Here is a 17,334-nt window from a genome sequence, read left to right on the forward strand (position 1 = left end):
GTCTTATTGGGAGCTAATTCTTAGTCCATTAGAGCATTAACCTACAGAGCAGAAAGGGTCAAGGGCCCAACAGGGGCAGCTTAGTGAACCTGGGTATCAAACCCACAATGCTGTGATCAATAAACCCAGTGCTCTGACCCCTGAGCCAGTGCTGTCCTAGCTGGTGGAGTCCAATCTGTAATCTTAGATCGTGATTAGGACACTGAGAGGAAAACGGTCCTAAAACACAAATCTGGACTCATTTCAGCTCCCAATCACAGTTGAGTTGTGACATGTGGTGTGGGAGGAGCTTTAAGGTCAAATCCTACTCTGATTGGATCTGCAGGATGCTGTATAAATCACCTGGTTTGTAATTGGACAAATAATAATAATATTTCATATCATGTGACTTAAATATTGAAACATTTACGTTATTATTAATGTTTCTCTTCTCATTCAAATTCCACTTTACCACCACATCTCATTATTTCACACAGTGGAAAATACCATGACATTAATCCATAGTCACACAAAAACCTGAGCTCCAGTTTTACAGTTTTTCACTTTTTTACAGCTCCAAGATGAAGGACCAATAGAAAAAATTACTTGGGATAAAATTGCATTGACTTCCATTGAAATTTGCTTTTTTGGAGATATGAGGTTTTGGCTGACAGCATTAACACACAAGTTCATACAGTCCACACTTAGAACTCACCCTATGTCCTTTCTCACCAGGTAACCCTGGAAGCCCGTCGAATCCTCGGTCGCCCTGTTACAACACAAGGACAGTGATAATTCCAGCAACAGCAACTCGTCTTTATTCCTCCTAGAAAACCACATAAGATCCAGGGCTGTAAGAGGGTTAGAAAGTCTACCTTGGCTCCCGCTTCACCCGGCATTCCTCTGGCTCCATCCGCTCCAGAGCGGCCCTGCAGGAACATCATTACCCCACAGCGTCACGTGGTGCCAGAAGGCTAATATGCTTAACATATGTTTAAAACGACCGCGGACATCTGTGGAAGACTCGGAGGTGCTTTTAGGTGAGAAGAAGTGGACCAAAGGTAGCATAAGGAGAACGTGTTGAGTCTAGGAGGCTCCAAAAGAGTCTAAAAGTCTGAAGTTATTACAGCATTTGTTACACAACTGTGAGTAAACCATGTCAAAGAAGCATCTGTCCCACACTCGGTGGGATATGTAGAGACTCTGGTGCTGAGGAAAGGTGGCTTACCATGCTATATTTTTACAGTGGAAGGTGGAACAGCCAAGTCATAAGACTAAAAGGTCTTCAGAACGAGAGTGAAGCGATGGGATGCTTCAGTCCTACGCTGCCTCTCGTTTCTAAAATACTGAATACAGCCATGTTTTCTTTATTGATTTGTCAAATCTTACTACATTAAACCCAACACTGCAAAACAGTGACATCTTAACAAGTGAAGCCTTCTTACATTTAGTCTAAATATCCAATATTTCTAATTCTGAGATATTAAAAGTTATATTTAACCTAATGTACATGTCTGTGTTACCTTCTGGCTCTCTGCTTTTAATTAGACTGTTATAGTCAGACCTGCTGGAGTCGTCAGACACACTCTGATACTGCTTAACATTCTCTGCCCTCCATGAATCCAATCATAACCAACTCTGTCTCTTTACCTTCTCCCAGTAAATGACCGTCCACTTATCCAGCCTGACCTGTTGGAGGACCGACCGCTGCAGTCTCCTGCTACCAGTGTCAGACCAGCTGCCCACCCTCCTGCTACGGACTATGTTACTATGTTTATAGGCACTCTTAACTCTTAAATCTGCCACTGTTATTATTACCTCCATTACCCATCATTACTTTCATCACTATAGTTCTATTAGTTATACTATATTATGATGTGGTGGTTTGTATGGCACAACAGATAACACCACTACCTGCCACTGAGCTACCGCACCATGTGGGAGACTGGGGTTCGATTCCCAGTCTGGGTGACTATGCTGAGCTACACCAATAAGAGTCCTTGGGCAAGACGCCTAACACTACATTGGCCCACCTGTGTAATACAAGAGCGTCTGCTAAATACCATCAATGTAAATGTAAATGATTGTATCCAGAGGAGGATGGGTCCCCCCTTGTGAGTATTGGTTCCTCCTCCTCCAGCTCTGAGGGAGGTTTTCCTGCACTGTGGTCTTTGGTTTGCTCAACTGGGGGTCTTTTTTTATAGTTTTATGTTTTGTTGATCTTTCGTTTTATTACTGATTCCTGTAAAGCTGCTTTGGGACAACGGCAGTTGAAAACTACACTAATACTAATAAATAAGAAATTTGAATTTAATTACCAATTTAGATATTTAAATTAGTAATTGTCCCTATAAAATTGGCAGATTAGTTTATATATTTTATAAACAATTCCTAAAACAAGCAAAACATTTCAGTAGACAAACTCACTCTCACAAATATAAATATAATATTTAGACTTGAGCAGAAGAGTAGAGGAGCAGTAGAGCTTCAGTCTCAGAAGAGAACACTGTCAGATCAGTATTTAGGCTCTTCGTGCTCTTCATCATCACTGAAGCTCTGCTGTTTTTAGGCTTAATTTTAAAGCAGCCTTTAAAAAGAAGGCAAGGTGCTCTCAGACAGGCAGTGTATATTTCAACGCTCTGGTCGCTGAGCTCAGATTATGGGGTAGCCGTCAGTCTGTAACTTAAGAACATGTTTCCAACAAGCTGTCTGAGGGCCAAACAGCTTCTCCCACATATATACATATATTTAACCCCTCTGTCGTTATCCCAAGTTAAACTTGCTTTGGTCCACTGACAAACCACTTCAATCCCCTGCCAGTCGTAATGCTGCAACTGAGCATGTAACTCAGCTTAACCGGCCTTTAAAACACTCTGCTGACATGACTGGAGTCACCAGGCTCTTACCCTCTTTCCTAGTTTGCCAGGTGGGCCAGTGGGACCCTGGAGACCTCTTGGACCCTAAAAACACAAATAAGACATTCAGTAGTCAAGATCATGAATAAACCAAATAAACCATAAATGAGCTAAAACCAATGTCACTATGAAGGTGACACCCATAGCCTTTTCCTAATTACAGTTCTTTTACTATTTAAGAAGGTATCTGAAGTTCTGTCAACTTTATCCGAGATGGTATCTCAACTTCATTGGGGCAGTGTCAAATTCATTGGGGATGGTATCTCAACTTCTCTGGGGATGGTCTCTATACTTAATTTGGGAAGGCATCTCACTCAGCTTTTACTGTCTGTAAAAAAAGGCATTTGGGTGCTAAAAGGGAAAAACTGAAGAGGAACCACGACTTAAAGTAAAACCAGCCATTCCTAAAAACACACTGGTGTTCCAAACCAGCAATGAGCAGGTTTGTTGAAAACAGCTGTGGTTAAGGACAGGACAAGATGCAGAGCTGTGAAGAAAAACCCTAAAACAACCTTCACCAAAACCACAGAAAACGCTCAGAGCGTAATCCACTGTTTCCACCAGATTCCAACCTCAACATTTAAGCGCTACACTGCAGGATCAGCTCAGACTACACTTCAGACCACAGCAAAAGCAGAGGGATGAGTTTACATAAATAAACCCCTGTCAATCAGATGGGAAGGTTAATATTAGTAATAATAATTTTTTTAACATTTTTTTTCTAAATTTTACTCCATTTTTCCACCCAGTTCGGAAAGCCAATTACCCAATCCCCCTTCATGTCAACTCCCCCATCACTAGCAGTGCCTCCATTACTAGGAGGCTAAAGACTAGCACAAGTCTCCTCCGACACTGGTGAAGTCGGCCCTAGCCTCTTTTCCAACTGCTGCTGATGCAGCATCACTAGGTATCCAGTGCTCTCGGAGGAAAGCTTGGCTCAGCTCCCCAGCTCCAGTACAACAGCTAACAGACGCCTGTGCTGACCAACATCACACCAGGAGTGAAGTGGGGTGGAAGTGCCATCAGCCCTCCCCTGACAGATCAAGGCTGACTGTGCTCTCTCTGACTCCGGCTGCTGATGGCAAACAGCCTGAGCCAGGATTCAACCACCTCGGATCACAGTGGCAGCGACGGGAAAGTTAATAACAAATTTAATACATTGTCTATGTAAACGTGGTAAACGCGGTAAACAGGGTAAACGGTAGTGGTACTGTCGTGTTAGTTTGTATCACATCAGCCAATGAGAATCACTGACTGACTAAAAATGAAAACAATCCAAAAAATGTTTGTGAAAAAACTGGAATCCACATCTTAAGCAATATTGTGAAAGATACCTTATGGTCAGTCACTATTTGGAAAATCTCTTTATTTATTGATTGATCCGTTATCGAAGTAGGTATTTAATTAGTATTTATCTATTTATTTAGGTACAGTCCTCTTATCATGCCCATGTGTTAAGGCTGTTGTTTAAGAAGTTATTTTGAGTTACTTTGTTATTTGGGAAGATGTTTAAAGCTGTTGCTAGAGAAAGTATCTAATCTAATCTCAGAGTGTATTTAACTTTCCATCTTCGTGTCTTAACCTTTAAACCCTGAAGATCTGTCTGTAGAGTCATGCTTTACTTCCTCGTCCTTTTCCTGTCAGAAAGTACTGGCTTTCTGACAGCTTCTGAGTCAGGCCTGATGATCACTGCATTATTAACCGTCTCAATAACAGGGATGAAAATGAAAGACAAGCCCAGGAGTCACTAAAATACGCAGTGCATGTCCTGAAACACTTAAACACTGAAGTCCTCAGTATTTAATCTCACTGTCCCAATACTTCATATATGAATATCCCACAAGTGAAAGGGATGGACAGATGTTTAACAGCTGGCTGGATTGATGAAATAATGCTACTTACTTGAGGGCCAGAATCACCACTGTCTCCTTTAAGGCCAGGTGCTCCAGGACCACCCTGAAACACACACACACACACACACACACACACACACACACACACACACACACACACACACACACACACACACACACACACACCAGGCTCTTTAGCATGACTCACAAACACCTTCACTGCACATAATGAATTAAATCTTCCCAAATCTGCTTGATATATCTAATCTCTCTGATTCTGAGAGGACTGTAACTGAAAGCCTTACTGTAATAAAAGACTTTCTGTGGATGAAATGATGTAAAAGGTGTAAATATGTCTGGATTTCGGTTACAGTGAACTCAGACTGGGAGATATTAGATTCTATAGATATTAGAGGACTTCACTGGATGATATCATGGTTTCAGTGTTTGGACCTCCTGTCCACACTCGGTCGCTTCTTTTCAGACATGTTTGTTTGGAAAACTGAGAAGTTTAGCTGTTTTTCATCTTGTGAAGGAAAAACAGAGAAAATTGAGAAAGACATCAGGAGCGAGAACAGGAAGCCAAAACAGCAGATAAACCGAGAAAACACCACAGCATCTGACAACCAGTGTGTGTCTTCTGCTCATAAATCACATCCATATGAGTTAAACACATGCTCCTGCTGCACTCCGCCTGAGAGCTACAGAGCTGCGGGGGGTTGAGAGAAAAAAGGAGAATGACAAATCGATATATACAGTCTGAGTGTGAGTGTGTGTGTGAGTGTGTGTGTGTGTGTGAGTGTGTGTGTGTGTGTGTGTGTGCATGGCTTGACAGTAGCTATAAAACAGTTTATGAATGTCGAGCAGTCCAGCAGGTCCTACTGTGTTTTCCATCAATAGCAGTTGTTCTGTTTGGAGACACTCACCACTGGACCGGATCGTCCCGTCAATCCCATTGGCCCAGGGGGGCCTCTCATGGACAGCTGTGGGAATAGAGCAGCCAATCAGAAACCAGCACTAATCCACACTATGCAAAATGTTCTATAGGTCTACCGCTGCATCGTTCCTTACACACAGTCCATCAGACACACGCTGGAGCTACGAGGCTAATGTAGCTCACCTCATCAAATACCTGCATACCTGCATCTACATCACAACAAACTCTCCTCAGCCTGGGTGGAGGCGTTCAGGAATATCCAACAGACCTGATTCTGAAAGACTGATCTAGCAGTTGGACACTAAAGTAGCCTAATAAAGCATTTTCAGACATTACGTCTTACCTGATAGAAACATTATCTTTAATCTAGACAACATGTCTAATATTCCCCAGAACAAGAATATTCCACTTATTTTTAGACCTCTGATAAAACAACGTTTTTAAAAGGTTCCAGGAAGGTTAGTCTGTAACAAAACAGAAATTATGCTCAAGAAACATCCCAAAAACGTGTGACGCAACGTTCCCTGTGAGACACTAATCTTACACTAATCTAATGAAAACGTTGGGAGTAACTTTCCCACAAAAATGTAATCTATTCATACAAAGTGATAGATAACATTTCATTAATGAGACATAAAATGTTCTCAAATTAAAGCATTTGTTTAAAAATACCAAATGTGAAAAGCCCAAATTTAGTCAGAATAAATGAATGAACATTCTGGAATTTCATATAGAAATGCTCTATGAACATCCAGAAACCCTGACAGATCATTAACCTTCAACACCAGAAACCGTTCTACCAACCAAAAACTGATGGAAAAGTGGGAATGGCATAAATCTGTTTCACTGGATAAAATTTCCTTAAACACTCTAAACACTCTAAAGGGTCAAACTTCAGGTATAAAACTCCATATGACTGAAGTCCCGCCTCCATACAGCAATTTTTAATATAAAACTAGGTAAGCATGAAGCACCCTTAATAAAGCACTCTTATTAAATGCTTTATTTATCAATATTAAATAATACAAACACCAATATTATTATCAGGAGTAATAATAGTATGTTCTGATCTGGATTCTGCATTGTGATACAGTTTTATTAATTAATGTTAAAAACTGAAACTGACTCTCTGATCTTCATTGGTGTAAATATTTGAGCGAATAATGAAATATAATTAAGAATTTTACTTCTATGTTCTCCTGACTTTTTGAATTTAAGAAAAAAGAACACCCCGTCCCAAATTACCCCAGTGATGCGTTTTCCTGAAGCAGGGCCCTTTATAGAGTCCTGTGTTCCCCTCCATGTTCAGTGCGCAGCTTTCAGCCCTCACATGCAGCTTTTTGTGCCACAGAGAGTTTGAGAGCCTATAAACCGCAGCCAGCTTTAACAGCACCTTTAAAAGGGCTCGTACACACGAGTCATTAAGAGCATGAGGCGTGACATAGTGGGCCAGTGGGCCTACAAACAGGAGCTCCCCTCCAGAGTGGCACTTACCCTGGCCTGGGCGAGGATGGCCTGGGCCTGGGCCTCCTGTGCCGTCACCACGGGGCCTTTGGAAGCTTCTCCACCAGCCCGGAACTGTCAGCAAGAACACACCACTCAACACACCGTCCCAAACACTGCTGATTTCAACACGTTTACGCTTATGTGCATTTAGTCTGAGCAGTAAAGAGTCCCAGTCTCTCCAGTCTGAAGTCTGAAGTCTCAACTGGCACGGAAATAAAACATCATGTAAGAGATTCTGAATCCGGCAAGCGGGCTTTATGATGAACGGCCCAATAGAAACATCTCAAAACATTTCCATGAGTTTATCTATCAGAGTTCATTTCTACACGGCCATTTTTCAGCCTGTCTTCATCCTGTAGGATTAATCAAGCTGCAAGACTGGAATATATAAATAACCTCTGTTCTGATTGGCTACCCTGTATTGTACCTTATTCCTAATGTAGTGTGGGTTGTATAACTGCTGCAGGCTGAGTGGGTGGAGCTAAACTGCTGCAGGCTGAGTGGGTGGAGCTAAACTGCTGTAAGCTCCATGATGGTTTTTGAAGCAGTAGGAAACAGGAAGGAAAGGGGTGTGAGTGTAAGTGTGGAGAGCTCACCGGCAGCATGATGACAGTGCCAGATGGGCCTGGAGCGCCATCAGCACCTGGCAGACCCGGACGCCCGGCAGGACCCTGAGAGAAGGAGAACACAAAGGGATTAAAGTATAAAATAATCAAAGAAATAAATTAAACCATAAAAAAAAAATCCAATTGAGAAACGCACTGCACAGCGTAAATTGTACAGCGTAAAGTATACAGCGTAAAGTGCACAGCGTAAATTGTACAGCGTAAAGTTTAGATGAAGGGGATCAGGAGTGTATGTGTGTGTGTGTGTGTGTGTGTCAGTGTGTTTCTGAGCCTCACAGTAATTCTACAGTGTGTTTCGACTCTCGTTCAGCTGCACACACACTTATCACACATACACTCTCAGCCTGTTTGTGTGTAGTGTTGTTAAGTGCTTTAATTTCCCACCGTATGTGTGTGTGTGTATAAGCTTATAATGACAGTAACATTCCATAGGGAGGCTAAAGTATATGTGTGTGTGTGTGTGTGTGTGTGTGTGTGTGTGTGTGTGTACACATAAAGCAGGAAGGCTATTCTCTGATTTCTCAGATGCCACACACTCTAAATTACTCCCATATGAGTGTGTATGTCTGTGTGTGTGTGTGTGTGTGTGTGTGTGTGTGTACTGAAGGTGCAGTGAGTACTACACATGCTGCCCCCTAGTGTACACTGTATGTGTCACAAATCAAAGAGTGTGTGATTGTGTGTTAGAGAGTCAGGTCAAGGGAAGTGTCCAACACCACTAAAAGTGACCCATACTAACTCTCTTCCTCTCTCTCTCTTTCTCCCCCGCCCCCCCCCTCCCTCCCTCTCTCAGGAGTCAGTGATGATCAAACACAGACAGAGAGAGAGTGTGTGTAATCACTTCCCCCTTCAGACAGAAAGCTCTTTGTGTTGAGGGACGTGGGACGCCCTCCTTACCCTTTCCCAGAATGCACTGGAAGGGGTTAATCCAGCGGGAGGCAGCCAGGAAAAATAAACTGCTGGCCAGATTTCAGTGCAGTGAGGAGGGGCTCTCTGAAACCGTCCAGAACTGAGACAGAGTGAGTTTCCACATCCAGAACCAACAAGAAACAGGTGAAGACTGACCTGTCCAGGCTCCGCCCACATATACATTCTCTCACAGGTGTACGCTTCTGACCTTCTGACCTCATGGAGTTTGGAATTAAGGCATCATGAAATCTCAAACAGCTCTGACCCATTAACCTCTGAAGGTGTCCTGCTGTGGAACCGGCACCAAGACTAACGTTAGCAGCAGATCCTTTAGGACCTGTAAGCTGTGAGGTGGGCGGAGCCTCCATGAGCATCAATGAGTCTTGGGCACCCATGACCCTGTCACCAGTTCACCGGTTGTCCATCCTATGAGCACTTTTGGTAGGTACTGACCGCTGCATACCGGGAGAGAACACCCCACAAGGCCTGTCTGATGTTCTGGAGATGTTCTCCAGAACATCATATGGTTCTGGTCAAAATCATATGGTTCTGGTCAAAACGTCTCAGATTCTTACGCTTGTTGATTTTTCCTGCTTCATCACCTTCATCACCTTCATCACCTTCAAGAGCTGACTGTTCACTCACTGACTGATATGTAGATCCAGCCCTAACAGGAGCTGCTGGACCCAGATCAGTGTTCTTCACCTCAGCTGCAGTGGTACTAATGTTATGGCTGGTTGGTGTATACAACAAAATCAGTAATTTAACAGAGACACACACACGCACACCAACACACACACACCAACACACACACATACCCTCCACCGGGGTCCTGTGTTATATTCCATGAGTTTACTTCACTGGAAACTGAATGCAGGAAGTTCAGCTTCCACACAGCTGCTACAGCCGCTCCGGGAGGTCCATTCTCAGATCTCTGTGGAGACGTTAAACCGCTTGACCTCCTTCAGCCCCCGGGACGCTTACTTTAACCCCTTCACTCTTAACCTTAAAGGCTCGCATTACTCCCTAACACCGTCACACAGCTTGAGTAGGAACTTTGGGAACCGTGCAGATGGATCATTTGAAACAGAGATCTCCTGATGGACTGAAGGTCAGTCAGCAGCTAAAAAGAATTGAATCCACCCAGTTTAGAAAACCAGTAACCCAACCCTCCTTCCTGTGAACTCCCCCATCACTAGCATTGCCTCCAAGACAAGGAGGGGGAAGACCAGCACGTCTCCTCCGACAGGTGAATCCAGCTGCTGCTGATGCAGCGTCACTAGGTAGCCAGCACGCTCCGAGCTCGTGCCCAAACACACATCGGTCAGTGTACACCTGTACACCTACAAAAAAGCAAGTATCCCGATTGGACGTCCAACCACCAATAAAAAAGGTTTGCAAAACTGAAGCTCTACTTACTCTATCTCCTGGATCTCCACGAGCTCCTGGAGCACCCTGGACACCTGGAGAACCGGGAAGACCCTGTGGAGCAGATGGATATGTCACTGTCTTTGGCCCAGGTTCTCTCTCTGTGAGTTTCCACCACAAACGAATATATAGAGGCCACAAGATAATATACAGAGCACTAGATAATATACTGCAGCCATGAATTAGCTTAGTAAGGCCACACAGTTATATAATCAGGTGAAAAGGTATTAGACAACTTACACTAAATGGACAAAAGTATTGGGACACCTGCTCATTCATTGGTTCTTCTGAAATCAAGTGTAATAAAGAGTTGATCCTGCTTTTGTTGTAGTAACTGAAGAAGAAGACTTTCTACTAGATTCTGGAGGAAAATTAATGTGAGGATATGATTGCATTCAGCCACATAAGCATTAGTGAGGCCAGGATGTTGAATGATCAGCTCATCCCAAAAGTACTGGATGGAGCTCTTCCACCATGGAGCTCCACAGTTCTTCCACTGCTCCACAGCTCAATGCTGGGGGGCTTTATACCCCTCCTCTAGCCCACACCTGGCATTAGGCAGCATGGAGCCAATAGGGTCATGATGTTGATCTGCTCCAGAGGGTCCTATTCTATTGGCAGTACTTCTTCTCTACAGGGACTAGACAAGCTGTGTGTGCATTTGCACATCTGTGTCAGCAATGAATGCAGCTTAAAGTAGCTGAATGCATTCATTAAAAGGGGTGTCCACAGACTTTTAGACATCTAGTGTATGCTCATTAATTATGCCACGAATGAATAGATTAAGGGCATAAATGAGACCATGGTTTGTAGTAATCTCTTCACATATCAGTTTATGAGTTGATGGTCACATAGTTTTGAGTTCATTCAACAAACAGGATGCAGAAAAAACTAACTGTAAAAGCTGAGCTAGCCAGCAAAATGACTGACTGACTGACTGACTGACTGACTGACTGACTGACTGACTGACTGACTGACTGACTGACTGACTGACTGACTGACTGACTGCTCCACCCTCATACAGATAACAGGTGAAAGCTGAAGGTCCGGTGTGACTGTGGTTTAAGGCAGCAGCGCTCTCGTCCGGAGTGTGAACAGAGTGTGGGAAAAAGCTCATTTACTCACGGCAGCGCCTGGAGGTCCTTGGGGTCCTTCTATAAGCATTCCCTGCAAAAGAATGGAAGCAGACAGAGTGTGAGAAGAGGAAAAAATGAATACAGTAGCTTTACGGGAGGCTGTAAATCTGACTGAGAGCAGGGTGAAAAAAGACGTGGAAGGCGAGAAGAAGGCTGAGATGAGGCCCGTTCTACTGCAGATTTTCCACAGTTTCAGAAAGTGATGAAAGGTCACAGGCTGCCAAAACTCACACGTGAGTAAGGACAGTGAGACTTTAAAGGTGTTGGTCTGCGGAGAGAAGACAGAACCACAGTGTTCTTTCCTGAAACACTCCCAGAGACCGGTCTCTTCTAACACAGCAGAGCTACTGGAGTGGGCTGGTTCTGCCAGTGCAGTGAAAACAGAGCCGGGCTAGACGGACCAGAACGAGAAGAAACTGCCCCAGCAGAAGTTTATTAAGTTCTGGTCTTATTCGCCAAGTTTCAGCACACCTGGAAGAGAACTGTGGCCGTGCCCTCATCACATTCCTCTGTCCTCTGCTGTACCGCCGCTCTCACACTGAAACTGATTCTGATTCTGTGGTTTTGAAATCTGGGCATTAGGGGCCTTAATGTGCCTCTGCTTTGCCCACAGTTAAACATCTACCAATAGGAAAACAGGATGGCATGAACCCTTCTGTAGGAGACAGAAGTAAAAAATCTCTCAACAGAAGAATGTGTGTGATTACACATTCCACCAATCAGAGATCAGTACAGCAAAAGGTAATAGGAAAACAGCCTGACAAAAATTCCACTAGCAGTGTAATAGTGTGCTAAAAATCCACCAATAAGAGAACAGTACAGGTAAAAATACACTAATAGTGAACCAGCATGGCTAAAAATCCACCAATAGTGAAACAGCATGGCTAAAAATCCACCAATAGTGAAACAGCATGGCTAAAAATCCACTAATAGTGAAACAGCATGGCTAAAAATCCACCAATAGTGAAACAGCATGGCTAAAAATCCACTAATAGCAGCACAGCATGGCTAAAAATCCACTAATAGCAGAACAGTGGGGCAGTGGTGGCTCAGCGGTTAAAGCGCCGGGTTATCGATAACAGGGTTGTGGGTTCGATTCCCGGGCTCGGCAAGCTGCCACTGTTGGGTCCTTGAGCAAGGCCCTTTACCCTCTCTGCTCCCCGGGCGCTGGAGTTGGCTGCCCACCGCTCTGGGTGTGTGTGTGTACTCACTGCCCCTAACACATGTGTGTGTGTGAGTGTGTGTTCACTACCAGATGGGTTAAATGCGGAGGACACATTTCACTGTACAGTCCACACTGTACAGTGACAAATACGTGCACCTTTACCTTTTTTACCTTTAACAGCATGGCTAAAAATCCACCAATAGGGAACCAGCATGGCTAAAAATCCACTAATAGCAGCACAGCATGGCTCAAATTGACCAATGGTGGAACAGCATGGCTGTAAATCCACCAATAGTGCAACGGGTCATTTGCTATTTCACAGGCCATCAGAAAACCTTTTGTATATAATCTGCAGAAAATGCACACACATATATATATATATATATATATAATATATATATATATATATATATATATATATATATATATATATATATATATATATATATATACACACACACACACACACACACACGCAGGTCTACAAGCTCTGCCCACAATTGCGTTCTTTAGTAACTACTGTTCACAGCTCTGGTAAAAATCCCATTCAGTCCTGATTAATCTGCAGCTGGCTGAATTAACACTGAGAAGGAGAGATGTGTCTTACCGGCTCGATGACTGCAGGCTCGCCCTTCTGCCCTTTCTCACCTCCGTAACCGCCGCCCACCTACAGAATCAGCAACACACGAGAAGAGCTCAGTCAGACGGGCGTTCCTCACTGACCACTGACCACGACCACTAAACACCATACAGTGCATTACAGTGATCCAGATGTTCATCAAGACTGAGCACATGCTTCATCAAATACTTCAGGCGTGATAATTAGGATGGCCTATTAGAGTGTGTTCATTAATCATGTTTATTTACATATTCTTGTATGTTCATGATTTATGTAGAACTCAATATTTGATGGTTTATTTACATGTTGAATTAAATGTAGTTTAGTCAGATTAGGAAGATTTGGGATGTTGGTTTTAAAGCAACACCAACTTCTCGCGCTGTGGTGTGATCTGATCTGATCTGATCTGATCTGATCTGATCTGAGCTTAGAGAACATGTGGAAAACAGCCCAGATATGGACATTAATGAGTAATATTTAATCATCAGTACATCATGTTTGCTTTCTCTCCAGTCGATGAGAAACTAGCAGAAAAAAGCACAGTGTGATGATCCTACAGACACTGTGTGTTTGAGTGTGAGTGTGTGTGTGTGTATGTGTGTGTATTCCTCTCTTTGTGGGGTGTAAATGTCACCAGAATGACAGAGAACATGAACATTTTACAGTTTTTTGCAGAATTTGCCAAAAATCTCTTCAAAATAGTAGAACAGTCCAAAACACACTCAAAACAAGGCTCCAACGAACACCACAACACATTAAACCAGTATAAACACACCACTGTAAGACAAAATTCACAACAGAACTGAAAACTGCAAATCTTACCACAAAAACTAAATTCACTGCAGGACGTGTTGTATAAACAGTATAAAACACACCACAGTAACACTGAAGAATTTACTACAAAAAACAACACAATGAGGAAAAATGAACAACAGAGATTGTAAAAACACAATACCACACACACCAACACACCACAACAACAAACTTGCAAATCACACCACAAAACAATGCAAAACACTCCATAATAAAGGTGAAAATTTCACTATGAAATCAATATAAAAATCAGACCAACATAACCCTGCAAATCTCACCACAGAAACGCTGCAAAATTCATTACAAATAGTACACACTAAACACACTACTGCAACAGAACAAATCTCACCACAAAAAATATGCAAAATCTACCATGAACATGTTGCAAAGCTCAGCATCAGATTAAAATAACATTGAGAATCTCACCCCAAAACCGCTGTAAAAGACACAATAAAGGTTCAACATATCTCTACAAAATTATTATATAACAACACTATTAAAAACACTGCAAGAATGCTGCAAATCTCACCACAAAAACTAAATTCCCTACAGAAAATATCGTACAAACTCCAAAACTCCGGCACCAAAATAATGTACAAAAATAGTACACCCCGCAACAACACACCCCACAATAACACTGAAAAACTCACTACAAAAATGGTACAAAAACACCACAATAATGACGTCAAATTGACTACAGAAGAAACACAACACAATACCACAGCTAGCCACAACAACTGCAGATCTCACCAGAAAAAAGAACCAAACGTATAAATGCAATTTCCACAATAATAACAGTTCAAAAAAGCCAAAAATAGAGCTGCATATCTAATCACAATAACACTGCATATCTAATCATAACTCTGCAAATCTAATCACAATTACATAGGAAATCCAATCACAGTAATATTGGAAATCTAATCACAATAACGCTGCTAATCTCACCACAACAACACTGCAAATCTAATCATAACTCTGGATTTCCAATGTAATTGTGATTAGATTGGAAACCTTATCAGAATAACACTGGATATGCAGTGTTATTGCGGTGAGAGTTGCAGTGTTATTTTGATTGGATGTGCAATCACAATAACACTGCATATCTAATCACAATAACACTGCATATCTAATCACAATAACACTGCATATCTAATCACAATAATGCTACATATCTAATCATAACGCTGCAACTCCAATCACAATAACGCTGCAACTCCAATCACAATAACGCTGCAACTCCAATCACAATAACGCTGCAACTCCAATCACAATAACGCTGCAACTCCAATCACAATAACGCTGCAACTCCAATCACAATAACGCTGCAACTCCAATCACAATAACGCTGCAACTCCAATCACAATAACGCTGCAACTCCAATCACAATAACGCTGCAAATCCAATCACAATAATGCTGCAAATCCAATCACAATAACGCTGCAACTCCAATCACAATAACGCTGCAAATCCAATCACAATAACGCTGCAAATCCAATCACAATAACGCTGCAAATCCAATCACAATAACGCTGCAACTCACCTCAATAACACTGCACCTCTCACCACAATAACACTGCAAATCTAATCACATTAACGCTGCATATCTACTCATAACTCTGCAAATCTAATCACAATAACACTGCCACTCACCACAATAATGCTGCATATCTAATCACAATAACTCTGCAAATCTAATCACAATAACACTGCAACTCACCACAATAACACTGCAAATCTAATCACATTAACGCTGCATATCTAATCATAACTCTGAAAATCTAATCACAATAACACTGCAACTCACCACAATAACGCTGCAAATCTAATCACATTAACGCTGCAACTCACCACAATAACGCTGCATATCTAATCACAATAACACTGCAAATTTAATCACAACACTGCAAATCTAATCACAATAACACTGCAACTCACCACAATAACGCTGCATATCTAATCAGAATAACACTGCAAATCTAATCACATTAACGCTGCATATCTAATCATAACTCTGAAAATCTAATCACAATAACACTGCAACTCACCACAATAACGCTGCAAATCTAATCACATTAAATTTGCAGTGTTATTGTGATTAGATATGCAGCGTTATTGTGGTGAGTTGCAGCGTTAATGTGATTAGATTTGCAGCGTTATTGTGGTGAGTTGCAGTGTTATTGTGATTAGATTTTCAGAGTTATGATTAGATATGCAGCGTTAATGTGATTAGATTTGCAGTGTTATTCTGATTAGATATGCAGCGTTATTGTGGTGAGTTGCAGTGTTATTGTGATTAGATTTGCAGTGTTGTGATTAAATTTGCAGTGTTATTGTGATTAGATATGCAGCGTTATTGTGGTGAGTTGCAGCGTTAATGTGATTAGATTTGCAGCGTTATTGTGGTGAGTTGCAGTGTTATTGTGATTAGATATGCAGCGTTATTGTGGTGAGTTGCAGCGTTAATGTGATTAGATTTGCAGCGTTATTGTGGTGAGTTGCAGTGTTATTGTGATTGTATTTACAGTGTTATTGTGATTGGATTTCCTATGTAATTGTGATTAGATTTGCAGAGGTGTGAATAGATATGCAGCGTTAATGTGATTAGATTTGCAGTGTTATTGTGATTAGATATGCAGCGTTATTGTGGTGAGTTGCAGCGTTAATGTGATTAGATATGCAGCGTTATTGTGGTGAGTTGCAGTGTTATTGTGATTAGATATGCAGCGTTATTGTGGTGAGTTGCAGTGTTATTGTGATTAGATTTGCAGTGTTGTGATTAAATTTGCAGTGTTATTGTGATTAGATATGCAGCGTTATTGTGGTGAGTTGCAGCGTTAATCACAACACTGCAAATCTAATCACAATAACACTGCAACTCACCACAATAACGCTGCATATCTAATCACAATAACACTGCAACTCACCACAATAACGCTGCATATCTAATCACATTAACGCTGCAACTCACCACAATAACGCTGCATATCTAATCACAATAACACTGCAAATCTAATCACATTAACGCTGCATATCTATTCACACCTCTGCAAATCTAATCACAATTACATAGGAAATCCAATCACAATAACACTGTAAATACAATCACAATAACACTGCAACTCACCTCAGTAATGCTGCAAATCCAATCATAATAACACTCAAATCCAATCACAATAACACTGCAAATCCAATCATAATAACACTGCAAATCCGATCACAATAAAAAGTGTCCCCAAATGTCTGTAAAAACATAAAGACATTGCGAATGTCACCAGGATAAAACTGCAAATGACAATAATTCTGTAAAACACTGGAAAAAGAAGCCACAAATATCACCACGAAATACTACAAATCATACTGTCAACGTCTCTAAGTTCAGTCATGTTCAGCTCCTCCTCTGCTGCGTTCCCTCTTCACTGTAGCTTCCTGTAGCTGCTGCCCTCATCAG

At 41.9% G+C, this 17,334-nt stretch overlaps 1 protein-coding gene across 1 annotated transcript in view; it reads right to left on the reverse strand.

Annotated features, from left to right (window-relative positions):
- The window catches only part of col11a1b (collagen, type XI, alpha 1b), an 84,228-nt gene that overhangs the window by 34,051 nt on the left and 32,843 nt on the right, over positions 1-17,334 (reverse strand). The window contains exons 9-18 of the mRNA XM_072669049.1: positions 13,062-13,121; positions 11,279-11,320; positions 10,145-10,207; positions 7,787-7,861; positions 7,179-7,262; positions 5,674-5,730; positions 4,797-4,850; positions 2,886-2,939; positions 855-908; positions 695-748 (exon numbers count right to left, since the gene is read on the reverse strand). Coding sequence (XP_072525150.1) covers positions 695-748; positions 855-908; positions 2,886-2,939; positions 4,797-4,850; positions 5,674-5,730; positions 7,179-7,262; positions 7,787-7,861; positions 10,145-10,207; positions 11,279-11,320; positions 13,062-13,121 — 597 coding nt within the window. The remainder of the gene's footprint in view (positions 1-694; positions 749-854; positions 909-2,885; positions 2,940-4,796; positions 4,851-5,673; positions 5,731-7,178; positions 7,263-7,786; positions 7,862-10,144; positions 10,208-11,278; positions 11,321-13,061; positions 13,122-17,334) is intronic.

Source organism: Salminus brasiliensis, chromosome 23 (genome assembly GCF_030463535.1).
Source record: "Salminus brasiliensis chromosome 23, fSalBra1.hap2, whole genome shotgun sequence".
Lineage (NCBI taxonomy): Eukaryota > Metazoa > Chordata > Actinopteri > Characiformes > Bryconidae > Salminus > Salminus brasiliensis.